This window comes from Scylla paramamosain, chromosome 16 (assembly GCF_035594125.1).
Source record: "Scylla paramamosain isolate STU-SP2022 chromosome 16, ASM3559412v1, whole genome shotgun sequence".
In the NCBI taxonomy this organism is placed as follows: domain Eukaryota; kingdom Metazoa; phylum Arthropoda; class Malacostraca; order Decapoda; family Portunidae; genus Scylla; species Scylla paramamosain.
Genome location: NC_087166.1, coordinates 10,723,727 through 10,745,851, shown reverse-complemented (window position 1 = coordinate 10,745,851; position 22,125 = coordinate 10,723,727). Strand labels below are relative to the sequence as shown.

Here is a 22,125-nt window from a genome sequence, read left to right as displayed (position 1 = left end):
AGTTATATTTAACATAAAATGAAGCACATTTTTCGATATTTTTGATCCACTTTTTTTCCGGCTCCGTGATTGGTGGAACACGTTCTTCCGGCTCTGTGAATAGTGGAGAGCTTGCTTTCTTGCGCTAACCATCAGCAACCTGTTTGTGAGTTGCCTAGCAAGAAGTTATTCCTAACTGCCGGTGTGCGTGTGGGTGGGAGCTTCTGTATGTGTATACAGAGAGAGAGAGAGAGAGAGAGAGAGAGAGAGAGAGAGAGAGAGAAGAGAGAGAGAGAGAGAGAGAAAAATTATTAAGTGACCTTAAAAAGAACTTAAAAAGAAAAAAAAAATGAAGAAAATAATGTAAAAAAAAAAAAAAAAAAAAAATGGATAATCTTGCGAAAGAGAATTGCATGACTTCCAGACAAGGACATATATCTGGTGACATCAGGAAACATCTGAAACAGCACCTCCAACCATTCGATCTACAGTATTGCCCTGGTTTACGACTAATTTTGTATACGTACATTATAAAATACAGACATCAGTACTATCATGTATATAAGAAGTTTTACACACACACACACACACACACACACACACACACACACAACGTCTAACTCTCTCATAGCATTTTTTTATTGAGCGGTTCTCGTCCGATTAGTGAGGTAGCTCCTGAATGGTGATTATCTAGGAACAGTAAATGTTGCTGACATTTCTAACAGACACTTCTTTCCTAAGATAAAGTAACAAAGTAAAGCATTGCTGCACCAGTCGTGAGCGTTGGCAGAGGGCAGGCAGCGCCACTCGTCCTGCACCTCGACTTATGAACTACAGAAGGCCCCTAGGGTAACCGGTCCCCTTCGCTGCCGCCTTCATGTTCCTATAATCATAGTTGACCTGTACCCACCGAGCTGTACCCACGGAACTGTAGCCACGTAAGATACTAAGATGTCTGCGTATAAGAGTTGGAGGATTAAAAAAAAAAAAAAAAAGGAATACTTCAGCATCATGAAAATACAACTAATTACAGTGAAATATAAGGGAGCAGAAAGTATTACTGGAGAGAGAGAGAGAGAGAGAGAGAGAGAGAGAGAGAGAGAGAGAGAGAGAGAGAGAGAGAGAGAGAGAGAGATTATGGGTCATGTTACGGATTATGCACTGATTTGTTTTTTTTTTTTTCTCTCTCTCTCTCTCTCTCTCTCTCTCTCTCTCTCTCTCTCTCTCTCTCTCTCTCCATCACTTCCTTAGACAACCTACATTTATAAGAAAAAAATCAACCATCCTTTCACTTTCCTTTCCCAGCATATAATTCCTTTAATCTTTCTCTCTCTTCCTTCTTTCCTTCCCCTTTCTCATACGAACACAACAGCCTTCCCCTTGTCTAGCCCCCAGTCCCCCTTCCCGTATAATCACGCCCCTCCCTCACCCCTCACTCCTCACCCCTGATCCCTCTCAGAGCAGACATTGACCCAGCGAGAGTTAGCCAGGTGGTTGTCAAGGAGTTGCTACGGACGCCACCAAGACAATCCCGCCCTCCGCCTTCCCGCCTCTTGTTTCTTCAAGACGCCACACCGCCACCATCAGCGGAGCACCAACGCTGTGGTCTTCGGTAAGTGCGCCTGAAGATTCTGTCTCCTTTCTGTTCTATGGGAGATTCGGATACCTAATCTAGCTTAACTGTAAAGTGACATAACATTACATAGCCTAAGCCACAGCACCAGTGGAGCACTAACACTGGTCTTCTGTAGTGCGCCTAACCTACAGACTACGTAACCTAATTTAACTTATTATTCCATTGGGAGCTATTGTTCAGTATACAGCAGCGATGAATAAAAGTTGAAAAAAAAGAAAGAAACTAAGATATCAGTATTCAAGCATGGATATCCCTAAATAACTATTGTTTGTGGAGTGTCCTGATTAAGACATACAGCTCTATGATTCTTTAGCTATTGTCCTGAAACGCTTTGTTCTTTCACCATGATTATTTTTAAAGGCTGCATAGATTAATTGTTTTAACGTGCTTTCTCGTTACTGATATAATATTACTGTTTAACTATCACTAGAATCATGAAAATACACTTGAAGACTATAATATTTTCTATTACAGGCTGTTAAGGGTTAAAATAAGACGTTCGGAGTGTTTGAGTGTCTTGTGTTATTCTCTGCTGGTGTAGGATAAGACGGAAAGTTGTAAAAAGTAGTGTGTTGACGTGATGCTACTGATTATATGTTACTTTCTCATGGTACTGCGTGAACTGTATGATGTTGGATGCTTTTGTGAATGTTATGTATGTATGTATGTATGTATGTATGTATGTATGTATGTATGTATGTATGTATCTATCTATCTAGAAAGAAAGAAAGGAGGTTATCAGTGACGAATATGTGAATTTTAGCTAACGTTATATAAATATTTGAGTATGTTAGCAATAAGGATATACAGTACGAGTAGTAACAGGGATCTTGAGTTGAGTAGATCATAAAAGTAAGATTAGATTATGCTGTATGTGTGGCTTTGTTATTGCTTGTCAAATAGCTCAGTTATGCATGTGAGGTGGGTTTTCTGTCACTCCTTTCCTCGCTCACTTCAACCTACTCCAGTTATGAATGAGAAGGAGTGTTGCGTAGTATGCTTATGTGTAATAATATATGAATGTTGGTAAATGTTTGTACTAGTAATATTTTGCACTTGTTTCACTTTGTTAGATCTGTCATTCATGTTCTGAGATTTCCAACTACTTTATCGTATATTTTTTAGGCAACACACAACACAACGCACACCAGATAAATTGACAGATAAATAGATAGATAAACAAATAAAAGGTAGTTAGGTAGGTAGGTAAAAGTATCGATCAAAGGAGAGGACAAGAAGACGGAGGAAGAAGAGACGGAGGAGAAGGAGAAAGGGGAACAGGAGGAGAGAGAAAGAGGGAGAATATCACATCACCTGACCTTCACTAATTACAGGTAAGGACTAGGCAATATGCAGGCGGCGGCGGCGATGGTGGTGGTTGAGGCGGCGGGAGAGACGGCAGCGGCGAGGTGAAGCCAAGAGAGGGCAAGAAAAGGTCAAGAAGGTCGCCATGAGGGAGGAGGAAGGAGTGCGCCTGGATCTGTACAATTATGACCTTCCCCAGAATGCCTCGCGACCTCACATCTTGACCAGCCCGAGGTCTCTCCAGGCTTGTCGACGTTTGGGGATTAGGGTGAGAGAGAGAGAGAGAGAGAGAGAGAGAGAGAGAGAGAGAGAGAGAGAGAGAGAGAGAGAGAGAGAGAGAGACTAATAAAATGACAACATAAATACAAGTTAAATTTTCGAATCAATATAGAGTTACAATCCTCCTCCTCCTCCTCCTCCTCCTCTCTCTCTCTCTCTCTCTCTCTCTCTCTCTCTCTCTCTCTCTCTCTCTCTCTCTCTCTCTCTCAGCCGGTGGATCTCCTGCAGCAGCCCCGGGAGGAGTTCGAGGCGACACATCCCAGCCTGCCCCTCGCCCAGCGCCTCGTGGCCTACCAGGCTCAGGAGAGGAGGAGGCTCAGTACGTGGTGGTGGTGATGGTGGTGGTGGTAGGGATAGGGAGAGGGTGATAGTTGTAGTAACAGTAGTAGTGGTTGTTTTTTGTTGTTGCTGTGTGGGGATATAGTAGTAGTAGTAGTAGTAGTAGTAGTAATAAGGAGAAACATTACGTTATTGAGGAGGAGGAGGAGGAGGAGGAGGAGGAGGAGGAGGAGGAGGAGAATTACAAAGATTAAAAATTATTACAAGAAAACCAAACAACAACAGACTTTTTTGGCTCTTGCAAGGCTGTTAGGAAACTACTACTGTACTAACTAGCTACAGAGTAAAGAGACAGGCAGGACAGTAAGCAGAGGAGGAGGAGGAGGAGGAGGAGGAAGAACAGGAACAAAAGAGAATATTGGCAGCTTCTCGTTACCATGGCAACCGAACAGGAAGAGCTGATTAGACAAAATCGATGAAACAAAATAGGTAAATAAAAAAGTACACAACTTAAAATATAAACAAAACATGCTAACTCTCTCTCTCTCTCTCTCTCTCTCTCTCTCTCTCTCTCTCTCTCTCTCTCTCTCTCTCTCTCTCTCTCTCTCTCAGAGCGGCTTCGTGAGGCGAGAGAGCTGAGAGACAGACTGGTTGTGGAGGAAACTACTAGTAGAAGAGAAAATGAAGGTAAGTCTCTCTCTCTCTCTCTCTCTCTCTCTCTCTCTCTCTCTCTCTCTCTCTCTCTCTCTCTCTCTCTCTCTCTCTCTTTCCTATCACTGTATATAAAAATAATTATATAAAAATAATTATATAAAATTAGAGAGAGAGAGAGAGAGAGAGAGAGAGAGAGAGAGAGAGAGAGAGAGAGAGAGAGAGAGAGAGAGAGAGAGAGAGAGTCTTACACAGGTGAGGGAGCGACGACAGAGCTGGAAAAAGGAGAAAGGGAGCAAGAAGAAGGAAAGGAGAAGAGAGATAAGGAAGAGGAGAACAAGAGAGAACAAGAAGAGGAACCGGGAACAAGTAAAGTAGGAGGAGGAGGAGAAGGAGGAGGAAATAGAAGAGAAGAGGCCAGAAAGCACTTCTCTTCTTCACCCTCTTCCTCTTCCTCTTCCTCCTCTTCCTCCTCTTCCTCCAAGTCTTCCTCCAAGCAACTAAAGGAACAAGAAAACCTCGCCCGAAGTTTGGCTAAAAGAAAATGTAAGTTAGTGTTTTACTATTATTATTATTATTATTATTATTATTATTATTATTATTATTATTATTATTATTACTTTTACTATTATTATTATTATTATTATTATTATTATTATTATTAGTAGTAGTAGTAGTAGTAGTAGTAGTAGCAATAGTAGTAGTAGTTGTAGTACTAATATTTTTTAATTTCCCCTCAAAAAATTATCCGCAACGCGTTTGTTTATTTTCTACCATGAAAATGAAATAACTTAAATTGAAAAAAAAACAAAGAAAAATAAGTAATATGTTGTATACGATTTTGTTGCGATCTTTGTTTTTGTTTTTGTTTTTCATTATTGTTTTAAAATCATCTGATATTTGCTTCGTGATCTAATACAAATAAATTATCCGTTTATTTATTACTAACTGCATCATTATCTAGTATTTATGACATTTAGTGCTCATAGAAACTTGTATATTGTGACCTTACTTATCCCCCTCTCTCTCTCTCTCTCTCTCTCTCTCTCTCTCTCTCTCTCTCTCTCTCTCTCTCTCTCTCTCTCTCTCTCTCTCTCTCTCTCTCTCTCTCTCTCTCTCTCTCTCTTATAGCCTGGGAGGAGGGAGAAGGAGACTCACAGGACTCAGGCAACTTAAGAATCCTGGAGGAGGCGACGACGAGGCCACGTCACAGTGACGAGGAGGAGAACGAGGAGGAGGAGGAGGAGGAGGAGGAGGAGGAGGAGGAGGAGGAGGAGGAACAAGAAGAGGAGGAACAGGAGGAGGAGGAGGAGGAGGAAGAGGAGGAACATGAGAACGAGGCTGTAGAGGGGGAGGAAGAGGAGGCATGGAGGAGGGAAGAAGGAGGAGCAGCAGGAGGAGTCGAAGCAGGGACTCAAGAAAATATAACAAGAGACAAGAGCTTAGACAAACCGCCGACCACTAAACACAAACCGTCCACAAATTCCCACCATCCCATCACCTCCACTTCTAGATTCCCTCACTCCACCAGGCGCTCTACAGTACCCATACCTCCTTCTACCTCATCTACCGTCCCAGCAGCGTACCCTCTCCCACTTAGAAGAGTGAAATCAGGCGCTCCGAGGCCCTCAAGCGCTCAAAGAATCGGTTCAAGACACTCGCAAGCACATTCTCAAGGTACTCATTCATCTACGCAACATCCTCAGCCTTCCCAGCCTGCACCAGCTACCCTACCCTTCTACAGGCTGCCAGGGGAGCCGTACAGAGCCTCAGTAGAAGCCAGAAGCCCCAGTAAGACGAGGAAACTAAAGAAGTCACCGAGAAAGGGATACCCGGCTGGTGGTCTCGCTTCGGCCGCGAGTCATGTTGTAGGTGCGAGTGGTGTAGTTTCTCGCCCTCAGATCATCAGCAAGGGTTTCCAGCAAGGTTTCCAGGCGCAAAGGAGTGTTTTCCATCTGCCAGTCAGTGATCAGAGAGGTGTGGGTGGTGAGGGAAGGGCGCTAGGGAGTGGCACGTGGCCCGGGGGACGCCGCCGTGGTGCCTCCTCGATCGTCTCCGCCGCTGAGGCCTCGCAACACAGACCGAGAATAACGTGGGCTTCTGCACCGCCTCGCTATCATGGGACGAGGTGCGTGTACGTATGTGTGTGTGTGTGTGTGTGTGTGTGTGTGTGTGTGTGTGTGTGTGTGTGTGTTATTAATATGCATGTTTCCTAATCACTGTCATGAAAATGCGAAGGTGGCACGATTTTCTTGCTCTTGTTGCAGTTCCAAAGTCTTTGTGGCAATGGTAATGGTGGGTGGTGATAGTAGTAGTAGTAGTAGTAGTAGTAGTAGTAGTAGTAGTAGTAGTAGTAGATGCAGTAGTAGTAGTAGCACTAGTAGCAGTAACAGTAGCAGTAGTAGTAGCACCTCATTCTTAACCTCCTCACACCTCGCCGCAGCTCCCAGGACCAGCCCGGTGCCCCACCAAAACAACCCCGCCCCGCCCGCCACCCGCCGCGCCCCCCCTCCCTCACCCCGCTGACTCTCCACAGGCGGCCCTCAGACTCCAGCCCTTCGCCGGCCTCCTCCCACAGCGGACGACAGTGACGACGGCAGTCGTTCTGCCAACTCCACCGCTGAGTGCGACAGGCAAGACCACGCGGACCCTCACGATCTACCGAGGCCGCGATCTCCTTCCCCCGGCAGGTGTGGTATAAGAGCACTACCGCACTCATTACCACACTCACTACTGCATTCACTACCACATTCATACGTGAATTTACTACCATTCCACCACGATCACAAACCAGGATTTAATGACTATATATCACCACCACCACCTCACCACCACAGCCTCTAGCCTCCCCCGCCCTCAGGTTACCGCCGCGCCTCCCAGTTGTGAGGGTGGTGCCGTGTTGGTCCCCGAGCAGTGACACCACCTCCCTCACGCCCTCCTCCACGCCCCGCCTCACCCGCCCGCCAGATGACGCCCACCCCGCCCGGAGGAGGTGCTAAGAAAAGTGCAGGAGGAGGAGGAGGAGGAGGAGGAGGAGGAGGAGGAGGAGGACGCCCATACTCTCTCGAAAAGGCGGGTGCACAGCGCACGCCCCGCCTCCGCCACCCACCATCACCACCCACATCACCGCCTGCCGCCCACTCTTGCTGCTGCCCGTAGCCTTGACCATTTGAGTAAGTAACCCCGCCCTCTCTCTCTCTCTCTCTCTCTCTCTCTCTCCTCTCTCTCTCTCTCTCTCTCTCTCTCTCTCAGCTGATATAAAAACCTTGCTATAAAAAGACCATTTTCTCATTGACCCAACCCAACCTTTCTCTCTCTCTCCTCTCTCTCTCTCTCTCTCTCTCTCTCTCTCTCTCTCTCTCTCTCTCTCTCTCTCTCTCTCTCTGAGCTAAAATGAAACACTGCTATAAAAAGACAGCCATTTCTCACCTAACCAACACATAACCCACTCCTGTCTGTCTAAACCCCACACCTGCTCCGGCCCCGTCCCGCCCTTACCTCGCCTCGCCGCGCCAGCCGGGCCGGGGAGCGAGACGCAAGACAGCGGCCCCGCCCCGACAACCCCACGCCGCGCCATGTCTGCCACCTCCTGCAGAAGCCACCGCTCCCCTCGACCCTCCTCCGCTCTCTCCGCCAGGTAAGGACCCTCCCACGTGCCTCCTTCGCACCTGTGACTTTTGGGATACTCAGCTATTGATCCAGACGGGAGGGAAGTGTGTGTGTGTGTGTGTGTGTGCGTGTGTGTTTCAAAGCTCCGTTCACACTTTGGTGAATTCAGATGGCGAATCCGTTGTGACTCCGCTGCGAGGAGTTGTCTTGCGTTTGCAGCAGAATTACTGCGTTCGAAGCGGGGTTGCCGCGCGTTAAAAGCGGAATTGCCGCGCGTTCGAAGCGGAGTTGCCGCGCGTTCGAAGCGGAGTTGCCGCGCGTTCGAAGCGGAGTTGCCGCGCGTTCGAAGCGGAGTTGTCGCGCGTTCGAAGCGGAGTTGCCGTGAGTTCGCAACGAACTCGGAGCAGAGTCGCCAAAGGGGCTGAGTCGCAGCGCGTTTGCCAGGATACGGCGAATGTTTTGGACTGTTCAATACGTTCGCAGCGGAATCGTCATGGCTGGGTGTCACAGCACATTCGCAACTGTGTCACAGCACTGCTGGAACGCTGTCACAACGCTGTCGTAACTGATTCGCAGTAGTGTCGCAGAAAGTTAGCCGCTTTCGCAACGCTGTCGCAGGGGATTCGCCATAGTAGCAACCTCTTCTACATGCCCTTCATACCTTTGTGCTAGGGTCAGCGTGACAGTGGATGGATACTTCCCTGCAAAGATGATTGGCCATTCTCTCTCTCTCTCTCTCTCTCTCTCTCTCTCTCTCTCTCTCTCTCTCTCTCTCTCTCTCTCTCAGTATTGTGTGATTTTGTGTGAATCAGAAATTTTTATAATTTATTTGTTCAAGTTTCGATTTCTCTTCCACACTACCTTAGAGGTAAAAGTCAAGGTGCGATTTTTTTTTTTTTTTTATAAAAGTTTGCATTACTTCCATCGTGGGTAACGGCCTACGAGGGAGTGACCCCTGAGCTACCCGTCTCTAAGACCTCAGTCATATGACCCTACTGATAAGCACCCCGGATGCTCTCGACCTACATGACAACGCCGCAAAGCTATATTGTCAAATGTGATATTTATGTAAAACTAAGACTATTATCTTAAAACCCGAATCATTCATAGCACTACATGGTTTGGCGAGCTAAATAATCCATACATAATACTTGGATTTCAATAAGAAGTAAAAAGATGATATATTAGATATAAATTGTGTGATGTGGCAGAGTATGTAACGGGGCTCGGCCAACGCCTAAGTGTTCTTCCGAGAGTACACATAGTATAAACTTGCTTGTCTGACATGATGCCAAAGGCATTCCCAGCTACTCTTCATGTCCTTCGTAAGTTGTAATTGAAAAGACGTTCTTCCCTGCTCATGTCCCCGTCGCTGAAAGTGCTTCATCATCCACGTCTGCAGGGCGAAAGTACCATCGGCCACTATAAAATAAGAGACAGGTATGTTATCCACTGTGTTCACCTGTAATGCCTCATAAAGTAGGGTGACAGAAAAAAAAAAAAAAACACTATCGGAGGCATGGCCATAAGCACCAACATCCACGTACAGGAACTTATAGACAGCATCCACCAGTCCCAGCAGCACAATGTAGCGGAATTCCTTATAATTGTAGTACATGGATCCACCTGAAGGAGGGCACCTGGTAGCCACATGTTTGCCGTCCAGGGCACCAATGGTGCGATGGAAATTTCAGCGGTCTGAAATATGTTTGGCAACTTCCTTCCATTCCTCAGGCGTTTTTGCGCATGGCATGACCTCCTCCACGTACTCACTCACTGTTGCCTCACATGTTCTAGGAATTATAGTGCTTATTGTGTTAAAAACTATTCTAAAAGAATATGCCAGACTTCAGTAGCTGCCTTCCGTGGCCAAGTACCGTAGAGTTATGGCCAAGCACATACCAGGTTTGAGTGCCTTTCTATGGAATGTGTCCCTTTCAATTATAGGAGTAATCCTGGTGACCACCTTGTCAAACATCCGCATCCGCAGGTAATTTATGTAACTCTGCACGTCCTCCAGAGCAATCTCTTTTAACAAATTGCCATAATGACCAAGCTCTCGTCGCCTAAGGAGCCATGGTTTCGTCCAAACCCTCGTATTTGCTTCTTCTTTCTTGCCTTTCATCCTCTATTCACAGCCAGGTAAATTTCACTCTCCTCCAGCTGAAGATCCAACTCAAGCTGTATAAACTCTAATTCAACTTGCCACGGAACCATCTTGGTAGAGTGCATACAAAGAGGGCTCAAACAAACATGAAAAGTTTTTGAAGTATCTATCTATCTATCAATTTATCTATCTATCTATCTATCTATCTATCTATCTATCTATCTATCTATCTATCTATCTATATATATATATATATATATATATATATATATATATATATATATATATATATATATATATATATATATATATATATATACTCCATCGATGAATCGCACTGCATTCGTAGCACATTCGCAGTGGAGTGACAGTACATTCTCAACACGTTCGCACCACGTTCGCCAAGCATGAGTTGCAACACAATTTGCAGCACAGTCGACGTTCAGGAAATCGCAGCAGAGTCGCCATCAAAAATTCGCCAATGTGTGAACGGAATTCACAGACAGGTATTTACAACACATGGACTGGTAACGACGCAAGGGAAAGCAAATGAGTAGCAAGAAGCGCTAGATTTAATTGCAAATGGGTTCTTAGTTGCGAAGCTGTTTTGTGATCATGACCTGGAATAAGAGTGTGTGTGTTCCGCCTCTGTCCCCTGCTCCCTAACCCTAAAAAACAAGTGGCGGCGCTGCAGGAGTCCCGGGCAGCGGCGAGGCGAGGGAGGAGACCCTGGTGGCGGCGAGGGACCCTGCTGGAGTCCCCGCTTTCTTCCCCACCACCGCTCCGTCAGCACTGTCTCTCTGGCGGACTCAGCCATTCTGGCCAAGTTCATGGACGGGTGAGAGAGAGAGAGAGAGAGAGAGAGAGAGAGAGAGAGAGAGAGAGAGAGAGAGAGAGAGAGAGAGAGAGAGAGAGAGAGAGAGAGAGAGAAACCTGATTTTGTTCATATTGAAAATTTGAATATAAAAAAATATAAACAGATAAGAGACGCAATAAAAGGTGATACTGGTAGAGAGAGAGGAGAGAGAGAGAGAGAGAGAGAGAGAGAGAGAGAGAGAGAGAGAGAGAGACGCTGATCCCTACCGCAGACTGGACAACATGCAGCTGCCGGCAAGGGACGTCCGCCTGCTGGAGTTGTTGGTTAAGAAGCACGAGCGGCTGTACGAGGAGCACAACAGGTCCCAGCAAGCCCACCGCGCCTGGCTGCTGCAGAAGGAACGTGATACTAAGGTTGGTGTATCGAAGTCAGTCATTTTTCTTCACTCTTTTGTGTTCCCTCTTACATGATAAATAAGATAAATAAATGAAGCTAGCTAAATAAATTAGCAGACAAGTGATATTAATAATGTCTAATATGTACGAGGACGGCAATCCAATGCGGGGTGGAACCAGACAAGGCACCACACACATGCAGACATAAGGAAAATAGTAATAACAGCCACAACAACAATTTCACCCCTCCAGTCCTCTTTGCATACTGTGACTTTTAAAACTTAAGTAAAACTGAAGTAAGTTTAGAGTACAAGTTTCGAAAGTGTACCATTGACAACAGGAGCGACTGAATGAAGATAAAATAAGTGCGTACACTCATATTTTTGCTCTATAATCACGTAGGGTTTTGATGGTCATGTTTTACCATTAGTATTCAAAATGGTAATTCAATTTATCATTTAGCCAAAGTAGGTAGTACGTCCTTCATATCTGTTTTGAAGTTGACAACTCAGAAACTGCCGTAAAATCTTGTTCATGTGAGGATGGGTGTGTGTGTGTGTGTGTGTCTGCAGGCGGCAGCGTCAGAGTGGGCTGCATGGCGCTCGCAGGTGAATGAAAAACGGCGGCGGGAGAACGAGGAGAACCTTCGTCGGTGGCGGCGCCTGGAGGAAGTGTTTCGGCAGAGTCAGGAGAACCTGGCCTCCCTCATCAACGGCAAGGAGCGACGCGCCAGGGAACTGCTTACCCTCCAGCGTCAGGCCAGGGTGAGAGAGAGAGAGAGAGAGAGAGAGAGAGAGAGAGAGAGAGAGAGAGATGAGAGGAGAGAGAGAGAGAGAGAGAGAGAATAGCAATTTCAATTTGGAAAGTTGTCAGAAGTACACGCGTTCCTCATCCAGGCCCCGGCGGGTGGAGGAGCGACGGTCGGCGGAGAGCGCAAGGAAGGAGGCACAGGAGGCGGCGCTGCGGGCCCGGGAGGAGGCAGAGGAGCGCAAACGGCAGCATTTGATTCAAATGTGGGAGCAGCAGCAGCGCCTGGTGGAGCAGCGGCGGCGAGAGAGGAGGAGGAGTTCTTCAGGAGGGTGAGTGACTGAGTGACAAAGGAAGCTGTCGGGTGACGGGTGACTGGTGGCGGCAAAATGCGCCGACAAACGTGTTTTACTTATGTTCACAGCGAGTGGCAGAAGGTAACCTGGCGGAGACAGAGCAGCAGGAGGCGAGGCGGGCAGCAAGTGGAGGCGCGGGGGGAGGCGCTGTTGGCAGCCATGAGGAGCAACATGGAGGAGCGGCTGGCCAGGGCGGAGGCCAACCTGCGGCTATTGAACGAGGCCAGGGAGGACACGCTATGCAGGCAGAGGTGTGTGTGTGTGTGTGTGTGAGTGTGTAACCTTTACCCTTTAGCCAAGAGTCAAATCTGTACACGCCCCCTCTCCCTCCTCTGCCTCTCCGCACTGCAGGGATGAGCGGGAGCGGCGCGCGGCGGCGGTGCGGGCGCTGCACAACCAGCTGGAGGCGTCCATGATGCAGTGGCGCCAGCACATCCTGACGCGCCAGCTGGAGGCCATGGCTGCGGCGGAGGCCAGGCAGGAGCAGTACCTTCGATCACGTGCCAACAGGATCTACGCTGAGAGGAATTCCCGCCACATTCACCACCACCACCTCCTGCAGCAGTGAGTGACGCCCCAAGCGACCCGCAATGCTAACACTACACTCTCCAACACTCAGTTCGAACTCTCACCACATTCATCACCACCACCACCATCTTCTGCACCAGTGAGTGATATCTGAAGGTGACAGTCCAACACTTCAACTCACGCCACATTCACCACCACTACCTCCTGCGGCAAAGAGTGACGCCCTGAGTGACACACAAAGCTAACAAACACTATCCCACTCATCTTAAGTTACCCCCTGAATTCGATAGCATGTTCATAATTATTCTTCCTTGCGCCACGTATTTTATGAAGTTCTGTGATAGCTCTCTTACAATCAGTGAGTTAAGTATTGCACCTTGTAATAGTCTTGGTTGAAAAGTCAGTAGATGTTTAGATTATAACTTACATTAGACTATTTCTACAAGTTCTTAGTGATCATGGGGATTCTAAGGGGATTCTAAGGGTTGAAATTAACTAAAAATACATGTACAGGGTGACCCAAAAGTCTGGTCACAATCATTAATATTACTATTTTTTTCTGTTTTCGGTGTGTTTGTCTGCAAGTGTCAGGTGGACAAATATCGCAAAACGCATCGAACTTTGCATCGTTAAATACATTGCTGAAAATATTATTGAATGAAGATTATCAAACATACAAATCACCTATGTGTCTGGCCTTTGGATCACGCTGTAGAACTTGTAGCTATCCATGCTGTTTCTGGAGTCAACGTATGTCCTTGCAGGGTGCTGGCGAGGGAGGAGGCGGAATTGGCTATGGTGAGGAGGTGCCTGGACGCCAAGGACACGAGATCACAGGAGCTGGCGAGGGAGAGGGAGAGACAAGTGGCCAGGGCTCGCTCTACGGCGCACACCACTGCTGCTCTCAGGGATAACCTCAAGTACGGCCCCCTCTCTCTCTGATGAAAGTCCTGTATAACCTAACTTAACCAAATCCCAAATAAACTAACCTAACCTAATTATCTCTAACAGTAGCCTTTCTAAAACAGCCTTGATCGAAAGTCCTAAATAAGAATTCGGGTCTCCCAACTCACACTTCCTTTGTCACTGCAGGAAGAAGCTGGCGCCCGAGACATTCGACAAGGTGGTTGCCCGCGCTAACTTGGAGCTAAGGATTGAAAACCGTCCCCCGGCCACCTCCTCCATGGGAACGCGATCTCATATCTTCCTAGGCTGAGGCTGACCGACGCTCCTACACTCCCACGCCCCCTCTCAGTCTTGCACGTCTAGCTACACGCCACTAACGGAGCACTTATTGCACTTACGCACTCACTCAATGGACTAACACACAGTTCTCTCTCCTCAACGGGTCAAGGTTTCATCTGCTTCACGTGTGTTCTGTATTCATTAATTTGTATTCAGAAACGCTTCGCTCTCTTTCCATGACTATTTTCAAGGGCCACAGAGATGATTAGCCAGGTTCTCATGAGTGCTTCTTATGTTAATAATTGGTTAAAATACTTAAAAGATTGTGGGGAATTGCTCTCATTAAATAAATTCTAGGATACGCATTATATTTCCAAATTATAGTCGTCAGTCTTGTAATTGATAGTTGGTACTTGTTCGGTCTTCTCAACTCCACTCCTGAAACTCTCAGTTCGAATGCTCTTTTCGTAATTTTGAAAATAGTTGGCAAACAATCGGGTGGGTGATTGCTATTCTTTGCTAAAACCCTCCGCGCCATTCTTCTACAGTTTGTTGTCCGTGGGAGGCCTTGTATGGGAGAGGGAGGGAGAGAGAGGGTAAAACAAGGAAAACAAGGATAAACTTTTCAAGAGAGAGAGAGAGAGAGAGAGAGAGAGGGTGGCGGTGCGAAGACCCGAAAAGTGTGAATTGCTTTAATTAATTGATACACTTCCTTTAAGTAAACCGCTGCCATTCATGCTGAAGTTTTTACATGCTGGTAACTTACTCCACGAAGTATAATAAGAGGTGGAAGGCTGAGTGGAAAAAAGGCACGCACTGGCTCCTACACTTTGTAACTCCAGTTTATTAAACCTAAATGGGGGAAAAAAAAAAAATTGAGTACCTATAAATATCCACTGGTACCTGACTCATTTGAAACTGGTGGTGGAAACAGAGCTAACTAAATAAATGTTTTCTTAAAAAGAATTTTCCTTATACTATTTATCCAAAAGTCATTTACCCATCACACTCAGTCCAGCGTGATTGATAGATATTTGAGGCACCTAGAAAGAGTCTATCTTATTATTTTCTTTCCTCCACTAAACTCAAAATAAATATAAGCATATGGGTTGACATTTAGGAAGTGCATGTTATTAGAAAACTGTATGAAATGAGAAATTCACCCAGATTTCACCACCAATGAAGTAGCTGAGAAATAACACTGGGATACAGCAAAGGTGTGATATCTCACCATCATTGTTCAACTTGTACACTGAAGAGCCCATGGTATCAGGAAATCAGAAAAGGGGACGGGGGGGGGGGGATATTAGAGGTAAGACAATGGGATGCACTGATGTAGCAGCAGTGATGGGAACATGATAGTAATTACCTAGTGTGTCCAGTATATCTCAAGGTATACAGAGATATTTTCCTTTATAAGTTACATAATAGATTGTTGAGGTTATGATACAATTAGTGATTGAGTCAGGTTCCAAAGAGTTTATTACAAAAATTCTTGAAAAATCTACAAATCAAATGACATAACTGTAACAACTCTGTCACATCACGCCTCGTGTTGTACCTTGCGCTGTGTTGAGGGTTCTGCATAGCCGTGTTCAATCAACCAAGACCGCATCCCCACATGAACAATGGCTGTACTGTGGGGATACTTGCAAGGATTCTGTGCTGCTATTTTCAACCAATCACCACTATGTCCCCACACAAACAATGGCTGTGCTGTGGGGACACTTGCAAGGATTCTGTGCTGCTGTGTTCAACCAACCACCACTACGTTCTCACACAACTAATGGCTGTGCTGTGGGGACACTTCAAAAAAACAAATTTCACAAATGAAAAATTGTCCAAAAGCAGTGATTTTGAAGCTCTTGCCTGTGTGTTGCTACTCATCATGATGCCTCAATAAAAACACCATACATCATGGTCTTTCTTACACTGTTCAATTCCTGTTACGAACTAAAATGAGAAATCAATGTACATAATACAATCATAGACACAAAACATGAACACTTAGGCTCAGAGCACCAAAGGCCTCTCACACCGGGACTTGGAACACAGCTACTCCTACAGGTAAGTCTCAGCTCCCTCCAGTTGCTACAGGGACAACAGTTTAACCTTTTCACTGAAATATACAACAATCTACAGGACTTACACTACAAAATCATTACAAGGCCCTACAAGACAGAAAAAGGGATAAAATTAATGTATTTCCCAATTTCTAGCTTGTATGATGATTAGAGGTCAAAGCAAAAAAGTTTCAGGATTGTTTTGTGACTGTGAATGACATGCTAAGCAGCAGTGAAAGAGTTAACAGCAATGAAGCGAGATCAACAAACCCTCATCCCTTATCACTTATATATTAATGGTGCCGTGTGATTGTACTGTGCACATCTGGTTGTGCTGAGTTCATGTGCATTTGTGTATGTATTGCTGGCTGAGTTTTGTAATACATGATACTGTATGGAAGCCTTAAGTCACTAAGAAATGCATTTGTGGAAGAGTTATCAGTTTATCTTATGTATCTCTTGTTCCTATAGTTTATGACAGCTACAAAACACTGAAGCTGTGTGTGTGTGTGTGTGTGTGTGTGTGTGTGTGTGTGTGTGTGTGTGTGTGTGTGTGTGTGTGTGTGTGTGTGTGTGGAATAGTTTGCAGTTGGAGTCTCCCAGCAAACATTTCCTAATCAAGACGCAGAACAGTACAGAGAATCAGATCTAAGGTAAAACTAGAAGCATCATAACCCTTGAACAAATACATGCACAAAGGCAGTCTACACAGAAGCAGCTTGGACAATCTCATTTGATAAAAATAAACTAGACTGTGGTGCTGTAATCTTTCCCACTGCCTGAAGCTTCATGTGTCATCCTGGTGTCCACAAACTCTCATCAGAAGCAAGACAACAAACTACCAAGCTACTCCTGATTATCATTTACCAATATAAAAAATGGAATAATTAAAATGTATATCTTAGGATGAATATAAATGCAATAACTAGTTGCTCTCTCTCTCTCTCTCTCTCTCTCTCTCTCTCTTGCTGAGGCACACTACACTATCTTCATTATCATTAAAGAGAGCCATCATTTTATAACTGGCAAATATAACTATAACGCTACATTTTCCTTACACTGTTCATCATGGAACACAACCAAATCCTGACTGCCCAAACAATGAAAACATAGTAAGGCTTTGTACCATCTGAGGCCCTGTGGGTGAGCTGAGGCAGAGGTAAACACGGATGAGGAGCAGAGGCAAAAGGTTTCCTAATATGCAGCTTCCCAGACAAGAGTATGGGGGAGGGTCTGGAGGGTACATGGAGTCTCTAAAGGGATACCGGTGTGGTGACGTCTAATGTTTTCGTACTCTTAATTTTCTTATGGTAATGTTTGTTTTTTGAAAAGCACGTTTGTTTTCATAAGGTACTGATGATATCACATTCAGGAATTATTTCATCTAATGTAGCTTTTATCGTATAAGTTAAACAGTAATTTCCCCATCTTTTTTGTATGCAAAGTTATACATGTACTTATTTGTTAAGAAGGCAAAGTAAGAAGCTACTCTGCTGATCACAGAATGTTTTGAATGCAGGGACCAGTACTGACTGACAGAGGTTTGGGACCCGATGCTCTCCTTTTACATACATAAGGCTATTCCACCCAGTCAGTGGCTCCACCCTGAGCACAACAGAACAAGAGAGTCACTCAAGAAGAGAACAGTCTTGGTCTTCATTACTCTGGATGAATGCAAAGCTATTCATCTTGTGTTCTACTAACAGACCAACTTGAAGGAAGACAACATCTGCAAAATGCATCCCCTTTTTGTTCAAGATAAAACCACTACAATATTCCTCCTCAAAAAACTTGACCACTGCATGTCTGAGTGTCCCTCCAACATTCTCAAGGGAATATCAGTTCCATACAGATTGAGTTTTACCAAACCTGCTGAGTAAAATGTCACGAAAATTCACAATACAAAGGAAATTTAGAGGCAACAAATAGCCAATTCAAAAAACAGCCAATACATATATGCCTAATTTTACGTCAGTAATAACGCTGCACAAAAGTCCAAAATTTCAACAACATACACACACACATAAAGATTCTACTCACACTTTTGGGGCTCTCTTAGTATGAGTTCTAACTAACAAAAGTATATATCTTGTCACACATTTTGAAGCCATCACAGTGGAGTGGGGTAAGGAACACCTCTGGGACGGAGGGTATTGGGGGCGTGTCTGTTGCGTGAACTGCTACATGTGCTTGAGTACACGTCAGTTCCCTAAGAAACACACAGCCAGTGACTCTGAGTACACAACCAGGGAACAGGAGGATTAGAGCAATGAGAGAAAGAAAAGATAGAAATGAGAAGAGGTCACCCACTGGAAGAGTTCTTAAAAATACTACATGTCAGGAATAGATTTTGTTTCATGTAAAATGTGTTGTAGAGAGAGAGAGAGAGAGAGAGAGAGAGAGAGAGAGAGAGAGAGAGAGAGAGAGAGAGAGAGAGAGAGAGAGAGAGAGAGAGAGAGAGAGAGAGAGAGAGAGAGAGAGAGAGAGAGAGAGAGAGAGAGAGAGAGAGAGAGAGAGAGAGAGAGAGAGAGAGAGAGAGAGAGAGAGAGAGAGAGAGAGAGAGAGAGAGAGAAACAGCCCCACTGAAGGTGCCAGTCCCTACATAGTTAGAGGTCAGCCATTCTCTCACTGAGCCAAGTTGATGCATAATAAAAGGGAGGAAACCAATTCACGTATTAATGTAGTTCCTCCCCCCAATTCGTTGATACATATGCATATGTCATTTATCAGAGCACCATGAGTCTAAAGCTGCCAAGTTCCTGGATGGACACTAACAAATGCACTCTTCTTCAAAGATTAAAGCTGGCTTGCACACAATCCATGAACAGAATAAGAGCCTGGTGGAGAGAGCCAGGAGAGGAGCCATGACAGGTGCCGTGTACTCAAGGACATTTGACACAAAACAATCAGGTAAACATCAGACAATGGCAGACCCAACCTTCCCGGCATGGGTCTTCACACCACAACAGTGTCCATGAGTCTTGGCCAAGGACTAGAGCCATCTCATTATGCTGTACAAATGTAAATATTAATAAAATGGATATTGGTTACAAATTAACTTCTATGCCTAAAAGAAAATCAGTTGCCGTTGCAGCTTTAGCCACACAGTCTTAAAAGCTTAAGGAGTAAGGCAATTGTTATATATAATTCTAGAGCTTATAGGAACATTAATCATTAGTACTTTGGTTCCTCTGTATATCAATATATTGCAAGTTAAAGCTTAGTTCACGAAATCACAGAATTCTTGCAAAATAAAACCTTTTGCATATCTTATAAATTCCTCTCAGAACAGTGATGCCAAATGATAATTTCCTGGAGTAGTAAAGATCAAGAATAACCATTATGTTACAACAGAAACAAAAGAGATGGTTCAGAGAATCTAAACACAAAACGTTAAAAGTAACATACAGGCAACAATCAAAGGGCCTCAAACAACACAACTCATGCCATTTATGCAACTGTTCAAAATGATGCAGGCATGTCATTGGTCATTTACATATTTACACTTAGCAGAAGCATCAAAACATCATTCAGGGATGCTGTTGGCACTTAAAAAGCTTCTCCAGGGATTTACTTTGCAACACTACAAACACAATAAATTTTGCAATAAAGATCAACAAAAAGGTTGTCCTCTCACTCGATATCTTCTCTGGGTTCCCTCCCTTTAAGAGGACTCTCAATCTTGTGTAAAGATATAGACATTTACATAAAAACATACACATCTACAACTCCCGTGCAATATTATGGAAATACAACAGTGACAAATAACATTACGATAAATAACAGAATGTGAGTCACTCCCTTTCCTTCTGCTTCAAGGAGTAAGCTATGGGGGAGCTGTTAAGTACCCAACCAAATGGAAGTTAATGCAGAAATGTGATAACAGATATAAAGCAGAAATAAAAAGAATGGGCCTGAGTTCACAAGAACTCGTGAGAAGAAAAAAATAAATCATGAGGAAAGAATCAGGAGGAAGATTGAAGATCACACAAGAAACAGACATCACAAGAATGCTTAGACAATGAAAAGGAGAGGCTGGAGCTTTAAGTCAGGAAGAATGAGGTAAGGCAGCCAAGTATCAGCTTTAAGAGGCAAGAGTACACATGAACTCATGAGAAGAAAAGAATCAGAAGATGGACTTGAAATCACACGAGGAAAAGGCATCACAAGAACACTAAGACACTGAACATGAGAGGCCAGAACGTTGAGTTGGGAAGAATGAGGTAAGGCAGCGAGCAAAGTAGCATCTGTCAGCTTTAAGAGATTCTCAGTGTGCCTCAGGCTGTGGTGGTGTCCTCAAAGACATCCTGGTGGTACACAATGAGCAGCTCCACCACCCTTGGCTCCTGTGATGAGTTGGCCAGTGCCAGGAGGTCAGCCGGCTGTAGAGTCTCTGTGATCGGAGCAGTCTGGATCAGTGTTGGGGCCAGGACAGTGCTGAGGCTAGTGGCTGTCATCTTGTTGGCTGCGCTGTGCTTGTACACTCTTGGGAGAGGAGAGGTGGAAGTTGTATTGGATGCATGACTGTAATAGCAGTTTTTTTGTCTATTCCTGCCTGTTTCAGAGGGTTTTTATGAGAGAGGTGGTAATAGTGAAGTCCTGTCTTGTCTATGTTTGCACCTCTGTAGGTACTGACCATGCACACTCCTTTTCTCTCTCTCAAATATTCTAGCATCTTGTATTTCTCTTCATGGAGAATCTTCCTATTTGGCTATTCTGTGTTTCTTAGGGATTCTTTTGAGAGAGGTGGCAATGGTAAAGTCTTGTCTTGCCTTTGTTTCCTCTATATATTTCATCCATACACATTCTTCTTCTCTCTCTTGGTAGCTCTCCCTGAACTATTCTAGCAATTTGTATTTCACTTCATGGAGAGTTTTCCTATTATATCAATATCTACCTGCACGTCTCCTTGTACTAAATTCAAAGTGGCTCCATGCAAAGAAAAGTTATCACAAGTGAAAAATGAGTGGCAATACCAGCTGGCACCTGCATGGGGAAGACCAATAACATGTGTAGGGAGAGCGACATACCTGCCCAAGTGAAGAATGATGGCCTTGAGTGTGGAATAGTGGGCGGTGGGCAGAGAGAGCAGTGAATCCTTTATGGAGGACACTCGGGCATCAGGGTCACTCAGTTCTGCAATAGAGATGGTAAGAGTTCAAGTACCCAATCTCTCTATGAACTCTATCTATCTACCTATCTCTATATCAGGCTGATTTGCATATCAGGGTCACTCAGTTCAGCAATAATGATGAGAGAAAGACCCAATCTTTCTATGAACTTTACCAATCTATTAATATACGAGGCTGGCAATCCTATACAGACTGGCCCAGATAGAGCACCACACACCCAAACAACCATAATTCCCTGGGATAAGTTAAAAGAAATTACTGTATTTACCAACCAATAAGAAGCATTCTTATTTCAGTGTGAGGGTATGCTGGAAACTGAGTAGTACTTTATATTTTTACCAGGAAGTCTCTTGTTTTTATAAAATATGGAATAATTGAAATAAAAATTTAATGATACGATACACTTTCTGATGAGTGTTTTCCTCCAATTAATGATACAGAAGCCTTGTTAAACTATTATGTATTACAATCATAAATACAACCATGAAAACATGAACAACCTCTGCTGGAGCCAAGTAAGAAAAGTAGATGGGATAGGAGAATAAAATGCTTGAAAATAATGTACTACTGCTTTTCTCAATCGAAAATAATGTACTACCACTTTTCTCAATCAAGTAAATAGACAACCAGCTGAGGGACTTACAACAAACTATCTAGAGGTGAGTGCAAGGCAATGAAACACTTTATAATATGGAACACAGCCATTCACAATCAATTAAATTGACAACCAGCTGAAGGACTTACTGCAAGCTATCTGGAGGTGAGTGAAAGGTAAGAAAACACTTGATAATATGAACCACAGCCTTCCACAATCAGGTAAATGGATGAGGGACTGTATGTTTAAACTGAAGACTGTGTTTCGAACAGCTTCAGTCCCCCCTCAAAGCTGCTATTATACTTGAGTAAGCCTCTCCCTAGACTACCCCCAATGTAGCCTAGTGCAGGGCATAACATGCTGAACCCAGGCACCTGATGGTTCCCAACAGATATTAGGCTTCTTAGGTCACCACTCTATTTCATCCACCAACAAAAAAGGGAGCAATAAAATTGCCAACTA

At 44.6% G+C, this 22,125-nt stretch overlaps 3 protein-coding genes across 5 annotated transcripts in view; 2 read left to right on the top strand and 1 right to left on the bottom strand.

Moving 5' to 3' along the window:
* Positions 1-1,221: 1,221 nt before the first annotated feature.
* On the top strand, positions 1,222-7,159 carry LOC135108011 (cilia- and flagella-associated protein 251-like). 2 transcript variants are annotated; one of them, XM_064018540.1, is made up of 8 exons: positions 1,222-1,591; positions 2,950-3,188; positions 3,410-3,518; positions 4,091-4,165; positions 4,385-4,675; positions 5,261-6,257; positions 6,666-6,819; positions 6,990-7,159. In XM_064018540.1, the coding sequence occupies exons 2-7, from the start codon at positions 3,066-3,068 to the stop codon at positions 6,718-6,720; spliced, it is 1,650 nt and encodes a 549-aa protein (XP_063874610.1). In that variant the 5' UTR covers positions 1,222-1,591; positions 2,950-3,065; the 3' UTR covers positions 6,721-6,819; positions 6,990-7,159. The 2 variants fall into 2 exon arrangements, with proteins under 2 accessions (XP_063874610.1, XP_063874609.1); XM_064018539.1 differs by having other exon boundaries at positions 6,573-6,819.
* LOC135108013 (coiled-coil domain-containing protein 177-like) lies at positions 7,151-15,789 on the top strand. Its single transcript, XM_064018543.1, has 10 exons — positions 7,151-7,302; positions 7,646-7,766; positions 10,540-10,683; positions 10,934-11,075; positions 11,630-11,822; positions 11,956-12,136; positions 12,229-12,411; positions 12,512-12,724; positions 13,453-13,608; positions 13,781-15,789. The coding sequence occupies exons 2-10, from the start codon at positions 7,705-7,707 to the stop codon at positions 13,902-13,904; spliced, it is 1,398 nt and encodes a 465-aa protein (XP_063874613.1). The 5' UTR covers positions 7,151-7,302; positions 7,646-7,704; the 3' UTR covers positions 13,905-15,789.
* Positions 15,333-22,125, bottom strand: part of LOC135108012 (N-chimaerin-like) — a 45,336-nt gene continuing 38,543 nt past the window's right edge. For both annotated transcript variants that reach the window (XM_064018542.1, XM_064018541.1), the window contains exons 9-10: positions 20,967-21,072; positions 15,333-20,421 (exon numbers count right to left, since the gene is read on the bottom strand). In XM_064018542.1, coding sequence (XP_063874612.1) covers positions 20,214-20,421; positions 20,967-21,072 — 314 coding nt within the window. In that variant the 3' untranslated portion in view covers positions 15,333-20,213. The remainder of the gene's footprint in view (positions 20,422-20,966; positions 21,073-22,125) is intronic.